At 54.1% G+C, this 14,982-nt stretch overlaps 1 protein-coding gene across 2 annotated transcripts in view; it reads left to right on the plus strand.

Moving 5' to 3' along the window:
* Positions 1–5,251: 5,251 nt before the first annotated feature.
* Positions 5,252–14,982, plus strand: part of LARP1 (La ribonucleoprotein 1, translational regulator) — a 43,420-nt gene continuing 33,689 nt past the window's right edge. For both annotated transcript variants that reach the window (XM_075714797.1, XM_075714798.1), the window contains exon 1: positions 5,252–5,600. In XM_075714797.1, coding sequence (XP_075570912.1) covers positions 5,252–5,600 — 349 coding nt within the window. The remainder of the gene's footprint in view (positions 5,601–14,982) is intronic.

The following is a 14,982-nucleotide window of genomic DNA, read 5'->3' on the forward strand; positions in this document are numbered from 1 at the left end:
AAGGTGCCGATGGCAGAGAAACACGGATGCCTGGGGCTCGCAGCACATTGCCAGCACGCTTCGTTTCTCCGTGGGAATGGCACATCCCTGGCTGGGCTGAGCCAGGGGCTTCCAGGGCTGCTGTGGGCGGTGGGGACCTGGGAGGTGTGCAGGATGTCTCATCTGAAGCACGGAGAGCTTAAGGCATTTTGAAGAAGGATGCTAGAACATTTATACCTCATTTCTCTTTGTAGAAGTCTCTGAAATATTTTTGCTGAAATTTCTGCTGGCAGAGGGGTGGCATGGAAGGTAAATATCCATTGAAGAAAGTAGCAGCCTCGGTGGTCAATTTACACCATGTTTTCATGAGCACCTGGAAACTGAAATGACTTTGGGGATGTGTTAAGCAACCGTGGGCTGATATATCGACAGCAAAATATACAAGGTGGGAAATTCTGGTCTAGAGGAGGGATTGCTTTCTACGGCCAATGTTATCAGTAAGTAGGAAATGGGGGTGTTTTCAGAATTTTTCTCGAGCAGACAAGGTTATTGGCTTTGGGAGAGTCCCACAAGAACTGTGGCTTTTGGATGAAAAACTCGTGATGATAAAAGCTGTTATGTACCATCAGATAGTCTCCCTCCAAATCCATTTACATCCAAAAAACTGCATAGCAGGCTTCAGATTTTTAATTACGGGATATTTACTCTCATTTGAATCTAACTTCTTAATACCAGGAAAACCCATGCAGCGCACTCTCGACACCAACACGTTTGCCACGCCACTTCCCAGTGGGCAGAAGATGGGTGGAAGCGGCGAGGGGCCAGCGGCTCCGCAGAGCTGATGGGAGCCGGTTTCTACCCCACGCGTGGCGTGAGTGGCCTCAGCAGCACGGTGCCTGTGGCTGGGCTGCCACATCGAACCGCTGAGCCCGAGAGCTCGAGGCCCTGGGCCGCGGAGTCCTGCTAAGTGAAAGCACTTTTTAATGGCGATGTAATGGAACTCATTAGCGTCTGCCGTTTTATTACACGGGTTGAAAATTACTTATTAGTGTGCATACATTCACTCTTCATGCTGATCATTCATATGCTTTGCTAGAAGGGTCCAAGCGCATTTATCTCAGATTTATCTTCCATCTCTCCAGATCACACGGCTGCAGATGGAAAAAGCCTACAGCACTGCCTGTGAGCACTCAGCCTTGCCCTGGCAGGAGAAGCGGGGAGTTTGCTGCTTTGGCTGCGCGTGGTGCTTTCGTGCGCGGCCCCTCTCCCCAGAGCAGGGGTGCGAGGCTCTGGCGTTAAAAACCCTGAGCAAGGAGAGGTTAAAAGCTGGGTTAAGGAAGGAGATGTTGCAGGAGGTCTCTCCGGCAGAAACCTGCAAGAACAAGTGCTTTCTTCTGGTTCTGAGCTAACGCGGGTTGAAATGCCAGTACTTGGGGTAGTAGAATAAAAGGTTTTGGTATTATTTTAAAAATACTCGAGTCCTTTGTGATGGCCACAATGTGGCACTAATAGGTGTCTGCTGGGGTTGGGAGGCACCTGCCACGGCAGGGTGACAGGGTTTTGCTGGCTGCCCTCGGCCCCAGTCACTGCTTGGGGCTGCAAACTGGGACTAGCACTTGTGCTTCCCCCCGGTGTGGAAGAGAACCCGATCCAGACTGAAATGGTTGGGTTAGAGTTTGCTCATAAGGATCCTTAGGTCAAGCTGGATATTTTTCAACGGGAAACTGTCAGGCGTTCTGAAATTGAAAATTCCCAGTTAGATCTTAGATTTGTAACTGGTCGCCCTGAGACCTGGGAATGGTTCTGCACCAGCGTGATGTTTCTCTTACAGGAAGGAGCTCTGGGTGCCCTTTGAAAAGCTGTTCCCTCGTGGATGCCAGAGGTAGCCCTGCAATTTGGTCGGTCACGCTGCATTTGCGAGTCCCTCAGGAGCAGGACTGCTGCGACACCCCTCTGGGGCAGCTGGGTTCGCTGGGGCACGGCACTGCGGGGCTGCTGCAGGAACATTTGCCCAACCTTGAGTGTGTCGTCCCTAACAGCGTTCCTGCCTGGCAGGATTCACGGAGCAGTAACAACTACATAAATAAGTCAAAACGTGTGACTCAGGATAGGAAGTTAGGGCTTTTCTTGGCAAAATCCCCTTTCTCTTTTGCAAAGCATTAAAGGTGCCTGAGCCTTAGTATTCTACCATCCACGTGTAAAGCTTGGGCTTGCATCTACTCACCTCACCAGGGAACAGCATGATTGGTACTGGCCGGCAGCGAGCAAGCTGGTCCAAAGGTGCTGGGGAACAAGAAGATTCCTTTCGGAAGTGCACTCCTGGTCCAAGCTGACCATGAGGTGGGCACAGCCCCTGGATGCAGGGAAAAGGGATGTGACCAGGAGTGCACTGCAGCCACTGATGGGCATTCAGTCCTCGGGACCAGGCTAGAGCTAAAGTAAAACTGTAGGAAACATTTAATGGTGCTCCCCTGGCTCCCGTGCCTGGCAGGCTCTGCTACTCGCCAACGTAGCTGCTGTCATTGTAAGACCTGTGTTGCTTAGCTGGGCTCAGCTCTGGTTTTCACATTGCTGCTGGAGGAAATGAGGGTGGGAAAGATGTTTCTTTTTTTTTTTCCCCCCTTTCTTTAACGTTAGTTATTTACAAACGCGACTCGCTCAGGAAAAATACTCCAGGTTTGGCCACAAATGCCCCAGGGGTATTGATTCTTCCTTAAATACTAGTCAGTTCAAAAACTGTTATCACAAAGGTGTTTGTTTAAAGCACATTAGCTAAAAGGTTGAATGCATCAGTAGCTTCACGTAAAACATCAGCCACCCTGCTGGCTTGGGAGCATTCTGCGCTGGGCTTTATGAGGATTAGGGGGAAAATGCATTGGGCTGAAGGGGAACAGCTCAGCCTGCTCCACTTGGCTCACAACATGGTGCTCCTGTGCATAGAGACAAAATTAGGCAAGTGGAACCTGAGAAAGGGGCTGAGCCACCACCCAAACGGGATGGTGGAGCTAAGGGTTATATCAGTCACCTCGGCTGCATTGTGCTTCCCCACACCCCCCCCTCGCTCCAACCCATTGAACTAAAGCTGTTCCCAAAGGGAGGTTGGGGTTCGGGACCCCAGGTGAGGTCACCAGCCTCAGAAATGAAACTGGAGATATTCAGGGCCAGAGAGACCCAGAGATGATCAAAGAGGTTAACAGCCACCATGAAAGCATCTTTAAACCTCCAGGCTAATGTCAAAGCAACCAGGCGTCTGCGATAAACATGCAAGGCATGCTTCAGTCAGGGAAAAATAAATAAGCTGTTGTACCCAGAGCAAGGGAGGTGGGGAGCTCCTGCCCAAATCACTGCTCAGCAGAGGAGTTTCCCTGGAGACTGCTTCCTCGGAGCCTGCGCGGGCCGGCCCAGGGCTGGGAGGCAGCACCCGGAGCCACTTGGCATGGCTCGGGCAGGCACAGGGACACGACTGGGGTGAGGGGTGAGGCGGAGAGGCAGGCTCGGGGATGATGGCTAAGTGCTTTTGTTGAATTTGGGGAAAGCAGAGCTGGATTCGTTCCCAGTGAATTGTGCCGCAGAAATGCGGCGACTTCTTAGCTGCTGCTCAGCAAGTCCCCAGAGCTGAGGAGCAGAATATCCCAGTGCCGTAGATGCTGGGCAGAGCAGGGGAAGATGGATCCGGCAGAGGTGAGGACACTGAGGGAGGAGTGGGGCGTTGGAGGTTGCTAGACATGGCCGGCATGTGTGCACCAGCTGGAGATGGTGCACACCGAGCTTCCCTTCACCTGAAGGATGGGCGTTCGAGAGCTGACCAGCCACGGCGATTTGTCCCCATGGCTGATGCAGGAAGGTTGCACGGACACTTCCCTTTCTCCCCCCTTGCCCATGCGTTTATTTTCTAACATTTAAAACCGTGCTGGGGTTTGGCCTGGCTGGCCACCGAGCAAGCGTGGAGGCTGAGACTCGCCCAGCTCCCTCCTGCCTGGCAGCCCTGGAGCCAGTTTGGCTCTCAGCCACCACGGGCTCCTTCCAGCTCACGTGGCAGGCAGAGCGGCGTCCCGAAGGGACCGAGCGGCAGGAACGCTGCGCCCCGGCTGGGGGACGGGACAGGGGCCCGGCTGGGCTGCGTGTCCTCTGGATGCAGCCACCTTCCTCAGCCAGCAATGGGTTGTGCTCCCCGCGCAGGGACCCGCTCCTTAGAGAGGGTAAAGGTGCAAGCCTGGCTGGCAGGGAAGGCGGCCCGAATCGATGGGGGCTGTGGCAGCCCCTGAGGAACGCAGTGACCCCCCAGCACATACGGGACCGGGCTATACAGAGTACGGGATGTGGCCTGTGTAATTGCAACTCAGGTATCAGAGCATCCCCTTGGGACGTTCAGCCAGGCAGCCAGGCCAGCAGCCGAGTCTTCTGGAGTTATAATCAACTTATATAAACTTCCTTTTGGGATTTCACCAGCCAGATTCTTAAATGTGTTTTGGGATGCGGCACATGCTGGCGATCCCCCAGGCTGCAGCACGCGAGGGTGCTCTCCGCGCCGAGAGGTTGGGTACCGAGGGATGCGGGGAGCCGGAATGGTCTCAGCGGAGCATCCGCGACGGCCTGAGACTCCCTCTGGGAACCCGCCAGGCCCTTGACGCTGTCGCCCTTCCGCTCGTGTTTGTCTCTTCTTCTACCGCAGCTCCGCTGTGAAATCGGCTTTTTTCATCCTTCTCCACGCACCGTCAGCTGGGAGCGACATCTTGGGTCGCCTTGTCACGCCGTCGAGTCTCCCGCGGGGTTTGCGCGGGTGGCTCAGCGGGAGCACAGGATACGCCGGGGCTTCCAGATGAACCTCTGTTTGCAGCAGCTCTCGGGGCCGGCTCGGGGCGGGGGTCCGGGGCTCCCCGGTGCGTTCCGCACCGGGGAGCCCCGGACCCCCCCCCCGAGTTGGCAGCGGAGCCCCGAACCGAAGCAGGGCCTCTCCCCGCGGCCCCTTTAAGCGCCCCCCCCCCCCCCCCCGCGAAGGCCGCGGCCGGGCGTTGCATCAGGCACGTGCGCGCCGCCGCGCCGGCCCGCGGGCGCGCGCCCCGCCCCTCCCCTTCGCCGGCGGCGGCGGCGCGCGCGGGCGGGCCGGCCGGCGCGGCGCGCGCGCCCCCGCGGCAGTCGCGTGGTCCCCGCGCGTCTCCATATTGCGGCGGCGGCGGCGTGGGGGGGGGCGGCGTGGGGAGAGCGGCAGCGGCGGGGCTCGGGGGGGGGGGGGGGGGGGGAGTTCCCCGGCGGGGCGGGGGCGCGCGCGCAGATGGCGACGCAGGTGGAGGCGCTGCTGCCCGGCGCCCCGCTGCTGCCCGCCGAGGAGCGCGCCCTGGTGCTGAAGCCGCCGCAGGACGGCGGCCGGGAGAAGGGCGAACCGCCCATGGGCCCCGACGGCGGCCCCGCGGCGCCGCGGCCGCCCAGCGCCAAGCAGCAGAAGGAGGAGAGCAACAACCAGGAGAAGGAGAGCCTGCTGCGGGCGGGCGGCGAGGCGGAGGACGGCGGCGAGGCGGGCGGCGCGGGGCGCCGGGAGTTCATCGAGGCCCCGCCGCCCAAGGTGAACCCCTGGACGAAGAACGCCGCCGCCGCGCCGGCGGTGAACGGGCAGTCGCCTCCAGGTGGGTGCCGGGGCTTGGGGCCAGCTTGGGGGAGGCGGGGGGGGAGGTCGGTTGCGCCGCCGACCGCGCCCCGGCCGGCCGCGCCATGCGGCACGGCGTGGGGACGGCGCCGCGCCTGCGGCCTGCCGGGGAGCGGGGCCGCGGCCGGCGTGAGGGGAGCGCGGCGCCGGGAGAGCGTTGCGGCGGGGGGGGGGGGGGGGGGGGGCGGCGAGGGGGTGTCGCTGGAAGTAGGAAGCGGCGGTGCCGTCCGTGGCCATGAGGCGGGGAGCGCGTGTGCGGGGGAGGGGAGCGCGGCCCGGTGCGGGCAGCGGCCATGAGGCGGCGGCGGGGGGGGGGCGGGGGGCGCTGAGGGCCGGGTGGCGGCGGGCCCGGGCGCGAGGCGGCCGAAGGCGCTCGGCGGCGGCGCGAGGCGGCCGAAGGCGCTCGGCGGCCGGGCCCGGGCGGCGGGCACGCGGCCCCCCCCGCTCCCAGCATTCCGCCGCAGCGCGGCGCGGCGCGGGCAACGTGGTCGCTTCCCCGGGCGCCGCCAGCGTGCGGCTTCCCCCGGGAGCGCGGCCCGGCCGCCGCCGCCCCCCGGGAGGGGGTGCCCGGGCCCTTGCCTGGCCCGCGGCCTGCCGCTGCCCACGTGTGCGGCGGGGGCTCCCCCGGCGCGCAGGCCGCGCCGCCTTTCTCTGCCGACTCATGGCGGCGGGGCTGGGGGACTGCGGCGGCGGCCGAGCGCGGCTCTGCCCCTGCACGCCCGCGGCCGTGAATAGAGGCTGTCAGCAGGGAAGCGTGCGCGGCCTTGGGGGGGGGGGTGTCCCCAAAAGGCAGGCGCGTGGGGAAGCAGAGGGGCAGCGGCCAACGGTAGCGACGGGGTGACGCTGTCCAAATCTCGTTTGTAACCCGCTGCTGTCGTCAGCAAAGAAATTGCGGAACACCATTTCTGCGGAAGCTGGGATAGGTGCTGCTTTTACCAGGAGGGCATCGCTCATACCTGCTTCCAGTGACTCCGTACTAAGAGGAAGGCACACAAGTTTTCATTAAGCATCTTATTTAGGAAAGACTTAATTTTTCCGGCCTGCTTGTTTCAACTTTAAAATTGCACTGCCGGCTGTGGCATCAGATTCCCTATTAGTGTATGCGCTAGTGTTTTTGCAAGAACTGTTACTGCCTAGCATGATGATTTATCAGAGGTATTGATCTTTGGAAGATGGATAGCTCTGCAATTTCCACCTGGAAAGCTGTCATCTTAGTGGGAAGCGTGGAGAAGAGGTTAATTGTGCCAGGTAAAAGTCCCTGTTTGATTTTTTGGTGGTTGTCATTGTGTGCATCAACATAAGCAAAGCTTAATGAAATCCAGGAGAGCGTTGCTGTCCGCGTTTGCCTCTTGCACTGTGACATAAAACTGGTCACATCGCCCCTTTGTGTGAAAACTGCACTCCATCGCGCTGCCTTCTTGGGTAACAGTTCCTAGAAATAAACTAAAAGACGCAAAACTGCAAGATTGAACATTCCTGTTTGAGGCTGACATCTAAGGTGCATCCAGATTCGTTACCAGGCCCGTCACAAAGGTGGGTGACTCGTCAAGGTGAGCAGGTATGAGGTAGTCTGCCCAGCACAGGGAGGGGGCCCTTGCAACTCCTGAGAGGATTTTTTTTTTGAGGGAGAGAGTATGTTGGTAGCATGTCCACCTTATGGTAGGGTAAGGAAGTAGTGCTGCAATTCTCAGAATTTTCTTGGGCCCAGCACAATTGTCCCGGTATTCCCAAAGGTGTTTAAATAATGGAGTTGGTTAGTGGTGCGTTTTGGGACACTTGGCAGCAGCGACTGGTTCCTGCAGTGCCCAAGACGCTGCCGCTTGGCTCCCCTCTCTTGGAGGATTGTTTCTTTTGCTGCCTGTTCGTTAGCAGAAGAGAAACCATGTAAAATAAACATGGCTGGTGAGCTCCCATGAGAGGCAGGCTGGCAGCTGACCTTGCCTGGCAGCCCTTTGCCCAACTACCTTCTCGTAGAGTTTGCAGGCTTCTGTCGTGTCTTTGCTGCTTTGGACGGAGGATTTCTTTTGGCAGATGCTCAGAAAAAAAGATCTGGAGTGTGAGTTTTTGCAAAAGATGATGCTGGTGAGGTGACTTGTCGTGTTCTGGTGACCTCCAGGAGATCTCCTAAGGAAAGTGACTCCTTTATACGTTGGAAGTGGATTGAGAGCTTGTAAACTTGGAAAGTCATCACTGGATGTATTTGTTTTTTCAGCAGAGCTTAGAAAAACCATGGCTCCCAATCCAGCAGTGTTCCCAGAGCAGTGCTTGTGTGCTGGAGATATTAAATGTTTCCAGCCCTGATCCTGCCGGAGGTAGTGAGGAGACCGAGGAGCCTCGTGAGGACAGCTCTGTAAAGATAAAGGGATCCCTCTATGACTTGTTTTACAGGCTTTGAAAGCCCTAATTTTTTATAATTATTATATTAATTACAGGCCCGTAGAGCAGATTTAATGGACAAGACCTGCTCCTTAGGTGTTCACCCATTCTGTAATGGTCTGTGTTGGAATTAGTGCTTGTAAAAGTTTAAGGCATTGAGCTCTGGCCCAGAGAAAATAGAGCCACCTTCAAGATCTTTGTGAGTTTCTGCTGTTGGTGCTGGAATATGGATAGGCAAGAGCTTACCAAATCCACCTCTGCTTGGTTTGAACTGTTTGACTTGCTGCAGCTGGGAAAGTTGAATCCATTGTGGGGCTGAGGTAGGTACTGAAGAACAGTGTCCTTTTTTGATGGATTAGGATTTATCTTCAGAAATTGGTGTCTTGCCTACCTGCTGCAGCATTTTATGCTCCAGGTTGGCAGTGAGGTCTGTAATGGGGTGTTTGAGTAAATGTTTCTGCTTCTTCAGGAAGGAGGATTATTGAAGCAAAGCCTCTCCTTGCTTCTTAACCCCTCCTCCCAAGAGCACAACGGCGTGGCAGTAAGTGGAGCAACCATTAGATCGAGTTAGACAACAGCGATACTGCTGATGCTGTAAGTGGAGGCTGAGGCTCAGCTGTAGTGGCACACCAGAAAATCTTTCCTGGTGCCTTGGCAGGATGCGTGTTACATTTCTATTTGTGTGTGTTTCAGAGTCAGGGTACAAGAAAGCAGGGGGGGGGATCCTCTTTTGAGTCCTGAGGTAATGCATGGTCCTGTCCTATGTGGCAAGGCTTGTATTTGACACTGCTTACTGCTTGTGAGGGACGCTGGCAGAGCTGGTAATGATGCCTCATTTTTACACTCTAATGATCTAGTAGCGAGGTCTGTGTGACTGTCCCCTCGTTATTATACGTTCTCTTCTTATCATGTAAACAAATGCAGCCAGCAGCCTGACTGGCGAAGGCATGATGGTAGCGTGTGTGTCTGCAGTAGCGAAGGAAACATTTTTCTGGCAAAAACAGCTTTGCACTTTTGGCTGTAAACCAAATTCAAAGTATTTTCTCCAATTCTTCTGTAGAGGAGAAGTGTGGCTTGCAGTTAAGACAGCTCGACCTTCTGGAACATGTTGTTCTCCTCCACTGTGCCCCGTACCAGGGCTGGTGCTGATGCAAGCATTGGTGTAGACAGGTGTTAACAGCACCCCATTTTGAAAACCTGCTGGATTTATTTCAAGAAAGTTGCATCAAGGCACTTGGCACTTTTTAGTTTTTAAAGCCATTTACATCCTGGAAGTAAGAACACGCAGGTTTTAATGACTGGCACTGCAATTGCTGAGCTTTGCCCGCACTAACTTTTATGCCGGTTTTCATTCTTGTTGCGTACGCTCAGCCAGGAGAAAGCAGTGTATTTCCTAGTGGAGATGCAGGAGGTGTTTTAATTTCTTGAGTAGAGTTTCTTGCTTGCTGTTTGGCAAATGTGCTGGGCGGATAAGCAGTACTTTCCAGAACGCACACCTTAGTTGCCAGCAGCGAGCACCAGAAGTTAGCTGACTATTGTTCAGAGAGAGTGCGTGTTGCTTTATGCCAGAGCAGAGGCTGGGTTGGCTACCGGTACTGAGGAGAAGGCAGGGGAAGATTCATTAGCTTCTCACCCCTCGCTGACTAACTCCCCATAGGGCTTTCCTTGAAACCAGCCTCCAGTACAGGAGATAAGGTGTATGGGAAGCTTGTTTTACCTTTGGCATTTCTTTGCGTTCGGAGTAGACGCGTGCATCTGCCTGCTTGGGTATCCAGCTCTGTAGCACTGCACACACCTATTTCCAAAGTGTTGGGCAATTCTTGCTCTGTCGTGGCACGTAATTGTGGAGCTCTCCTCGCTGTTTGTTGCAACAGAGCTGCTATCACAGCAGGAGTCCTCCCCCCTCCACTACCCCAAGTTTCCTCTCAGACATACTGTTGTGCTCTGATCCCACAACTCACGTTTGAGTAACTCTTCCCATCTTGTTGGGGAGGATGGGGGTAACTGGACCTCGCTGCTCCAAAAAGCTGTGAAGGTTAGTGTTTTCCCTCCCCCACATACCTTTGCTCTTCAGCTTTGTGCTGGACCTTTGCCCTGTTCTGCACTGTTTGTTTCGGGAAGGCTGGGGAATGTGGCGCAGCTCCTGAGAGCTGACTCACGGGCCCTGGTTGCTGGGCTTTGGCACTTGCTTCTGCCACAACCTCTGGTTCCAGATTGCCAGGTCCAAGGCATCGCTGGAAGATTCTCACCAACCACCTCCTTACCTTTACAACTCCTTTTTTAAGCTGTTTATTGCCTCTGGTGCCATGGGGGTTTGCACTGGGATTGCATCTGGGATCACTGGATTAGGCAGCGGAAGGACAGACTTGGGTCGGATGTTGAAGACAAATCAAGTGCGAAAAGCAGGGCTGGGAACGGGGGCACTGGGGCTGCAGTGCTCTGCTCTCCCTTCCAAATTATGACACCTGATCCTTTCGCTCTGCTCATAGTGTGAAATTATCCTCAGGGGAATGCCAGATGCTGACTTGGATAGAGTTCGGTTGCTCTTTGCATACTTGAAACTACTTTGTAATGAATCTCCGACACCACCTCAGTGGTAGTGCTTGTTTGGCTATATAAGGAATGGGCATTTTAGTAGAAAGCTGTGCTGTCTAGACCAGGTTGGACGTTGCAATCCTTACAGTTACTATGGATGCAAACAGCAAGGGTTTAAAAAAAAAGTCATCTTAATGATGACTTAAATAGCCTTGACTACTGCCAGAGGATTTTGGTGTCCTTTGTGGTGGTGCACCTCTCAGAGGAGCTCCGCTCCCATCTCAGTAACCAGGTAAATGGAGGTACAGCGGCCTCGCTGTAGATCTGACAGATAACCTGTAGGAGAGCTGGGAAGGGTTTTTGCTCTGCTCTGACCGTAAGTCCAGTTGGAAGTGGTGAGCTTTGTTCATTCCCAACCGTGATACGCATTTACATTATGGCCTTTAAAATGTTATTTATCCTCTGGCTGTTTTGGCATTGGAACCTTTGCTGACTTCATACCAAGGGCTTAAGACTCCACGCTGCTGGCTCTGTCAAATCCCTGCTTGCTGTGCACCCAGGGAGCTTGGGGAAGGGGGTGGTGCAACCTTGGCGATACCTGCTGTGCTCTCTCATGGTGGTAATGTCATCTAGGTGGAGCTTTGCATGGGCAAGAAGTCATCTCCCGGGGCTGGGTAAAACTCTGGGTACTCTGTGTGGATGTGTGGTCTCTGGCATGGCCAGCTCGGCATTTGTCCCTTTCTTCGCTTGAGACCGGGCTTCAGTTCCAAACTCGTCCTGCAGGTCCAGGTCCTTCTTAGTGATCTCCGAGTGGAGTTGGGAGACTTTTCTCCTTGCATTGACGTAACTGGCTAATCTGAACATCTAGTAGCAAATGATGCAGCTGCATGACTTGAGCAGGTCAGAGGAGAGGTAAAAGAAAGGCTTCGAAGAAGTTAATGCAGTGCTGTGAGAACTTAAAGCAGCTACTTGTGTATTTAGGCAACAATAATTGGTGACCAGAACAAATGAGAACTGAATTTGGCCTTGACTAAATCAATTACCAGACTTCTTTGTGGGGAGAGTCCTGGGTCAGGGTCAGTCTGGATTGCTTGGCTGAAAGGAGAAATGGGTGTGCATGTGAAGGTCCCACAGCTGTGGAGTAAAAACTGGCACGAGGCATTTGGTGAAAATAGGTTTGCTGATGGCAATTCTAATACTGCGCAAGATACACGGGGTTTTTTTGTGAAGGGTTGTGGAAACGGTGGTCAAGTCAAGTGTCAACATGTCTCTAAACAGAGGCTCCTCCTGTAATTGCAGGTTCCCAGAAGATCCTCCTAACTGAAGTTTCCTCTGTCAGAGTACGTGTTTGTGCTACAGTTTGGGGGGCTTCTGTGGGCAGGCCTGGGTGGATTGCCTTTTCTGCACAAATTGGCACATGATATGTTGCAGCTCCACTGGTTTCAGTATTGCACCGGGCTGCCGATGCCGGTTGAGCTGCTGGAGCCATCCTTAGCAAGTCGTACGGCCCAGCTTTGGTGTGACACTCGCTGTGGGTTTTGCCAGGATCAAGAGCTCTTCCTGCAGCATTAAAGCTACATGTGCTGGGGGATATTCTGCTGTGGCATGCAAGGAGAGGGAGGAAGGGCTGTGAACTGGCTGATCCAATACCTGCATTATCAGTGGTTTACCTTCAGTGTTCTTCTGGAGCAGAGCTGACTTAGGAGCAGCAGCTTGCCTCGACAGTTCCATGTGTTGCAGCGCTGTCTGGAAACATGCAGCGGGCAGCTGGCTTCAGTACTCGGCAGTGGCTGTGACTTTATTTTTGTGGGGTTTTGATGTTTTGTTTTTTCTTCTTTTTTTGTTTTGTTTTGAGTCATTCTGTTCCTTTACATGGTCACAAGTCGGAAGGATTGGTAGAGATCTCTGCTGCGGATAGCTTGGGGCTGACAGTGTGTGGGAGGTGACCATGGTGGCCCTGCCTGGGTTGGATGCTCTGGTGTGACGGGTCAGGTGGAAGCCTCCGTTGGCTTTAGAAATGGCCGATGGAGGTGGCTGCTGGTGTGACTGAGGTCTGTCAGTGCCACTCAGTCTGGCTCTGGCGGCACTTGGAGGTGACACAGGCACTCTTTCTTCACTTGATCTAGAAAATGGCACTCCGGTTCCCTCCAGAGCGTGCGTGGCACGCACGATGTGCTGGCGGGCGCAGCTTGCCCTGACCTGTGCTCCTGGGGAAGCACGTTTGCTTCCTGCCGGGCACCCCTTGAAGTGGCTGGAAACAGGTCTGCAACCTGCTGCTTTAGCAGGCAGAGCTGGCCCGTGACCTGGCCACATGCCTGCAGGTGCTTCTCTTCGCTCCCGACTTGCTCCCCAAAGTGGCCCTGGCCTCTGACGGGGCCCAGGAGAGGCATCCCTGCCCCACGAGCAAGGTGATGGAGGTGAAGCATCTCTGGTGCTCCACAGTGTTACTTGTTTGGTCTCTGGCAAGCTCTGCAGACATCCCTTGGGGATGGTGAGAGCGATAGCCAAGGGGATACTGGGAAGAAATGGGGGCTCGGATGGGGCTTGTGAACCTCACGTGTCCTTGACACATGAGCCAGAGTGAAACTGTGATTGGAAAGCTGGGCGGGGGGCGGAAATGTGCTGCCTGTCCTTCCTGCTGGGTGCCGGTGCAGCCGGAGGGGCTGTGTGAGCCTGGGGGGTGGCGCGCACGTGGGAGCCCGGTGCTGCTCCGCTGTTCCCTGCCCAGGTATGGGGGTGCAGCCCCAGAGGCTCAGGGGGTGGTGGGAGGAAGCAGAGTCCGTCCCGAGCGCACTGCTGAGCACATTTTTCCAGCTGAACAGCAGCGTGTGCTGCGCTCCTGCAGAGTGACTCTGCAGTCTGCAGGGCATGGCTGCGCGCTGGAAGGGATCCGCCGGCAAGAGGGAGGGTGCAGGGGGCTGCTTATCTCTTCTCCTTTCCTGGCAGTCATTTGGCTTTTTTGACTCGCCTGCCGAATGCATGCATGGAGAGAACAGAGGGTTTTCCGAGCTAGATGCATTAGGCTTTATGAAGTCTGAAACACTGAGAAGTGAGTTTTTCCTGACTAAATATGTGGGGAAACAAGTATGAAATTGGAAAAGCCACAAAAATGAGGAAAGGGTAGACTTTTGTTGGTGGGAAAGAAAGAGGGAAAGGTGTGTGGGGAGATTGGTGTCTTATTTGCCTGGTAACTTGGAGGTGCTGCCAGAAGGGGGGTACGTTGCTAAATACTTAGCACTGTCTCTAAGCAGATTATTTGTAATATATATTCAGCCTTCACACTAAATTCACTCTGCTCCCCCCCCCGCTTTATAACTGTGCTTTTGAAAGCTTCTGGTCAGTGGTGCAAATGAGTGATTATTAATTTACCAAATGTTAGTTACCAAACTATCTGGTTTGCGCACTTACAGATGGTGAAGCTAGTGATGGAATGACAGAGTGAGAACTTATGGTTAATAAGCAACACAAATGTTTGATAAGCCAATGTTCCCTTTACTTCAAACTACAGGAAATTAATTTCTTCAGATTCTACAAGGTCAGATCTTCCATTTTTTTTATTAAATGTTGCAAAAGAAGCACCGAGTTTATTCCTGCAAGACACTTAAGATTCTCACTACAATAATTTTATACCTTTACTGTAGCCCTTCCAAATAGTCACAAAGTCAGCATAGCTCAGGAGCAATGTCGGTTTATGTCCGCTCTCCTGGCCTCACAGAACAAGCCTACTGAAAATAAAGGCTTGACCATAATAACAAATAGCAGTGCTCTTGGCCTCATCTAGTACAAAAGAGATCTTCAAAGGAGTGACTGAAGCACTTCGCCCTACCCGTGTACCTCCAGACGGGCTCACGTTGGCAAGTCAGCTGCAAGGCTGCACAAGGGGGAAGGTAAAGGGAAAAACAGAGCAAAGAATTAAGTGTAAAGAGGGACACCAGTGTGCATGATGCTGAGAAATTATGTGACTGTAGCAGCAGATACTGAAATGTGGAGAAATGCATTGCAAAAATGTCGTTGGGAGGTTTTACTCTGACTGAAACAGAAGCGATAGGGTATTTGTGCACGAGATCCCACCCAACAAAACAGAAAAGCGAATCACGGAGGTGTCTCCACCATGTGCTCAGATGACAAAGCATGAGACTTTGGGTGTGATCATACTAAATTTCACTTCCCAACTCCCAGCTAAACCTTGAAAGCTCGGGGGAATAGCTAATATGATCTTCTGAGTGCTCAGAAATCCTCTGCCACTGCAGAGGGTCTTGCACTGAGCTGAACAAGAGGGGGACTGATTTCTTTTGGCTTCCCAATCTGAGGTGAACTCTTCTAGCTCCCCTTTTTTTAATTGGAGAATGACAGATGTGACATTTGCATGCTGCACAGGGAGTCATTTGCTGTAAGTGACCCATGTTCTTAAAATGTAAAATTAAACCTGTAAGTAAAACTGTGAAGATGAT

This window comes from Pelecanus crispus, chromosome 8 (assembly GCF_030463565.1).
Source record: "Pelecanus crispus isolate bPelCri1 chromosome 8, bPelCri1.pri, whole genome shotgun sequence".
Lineage (NCBI taxonomy): Eukaryota > Metazoa > Chordata > Aves > Pelecaniformes > Pelecanidae > Pelecanus > Pelecanus crispus.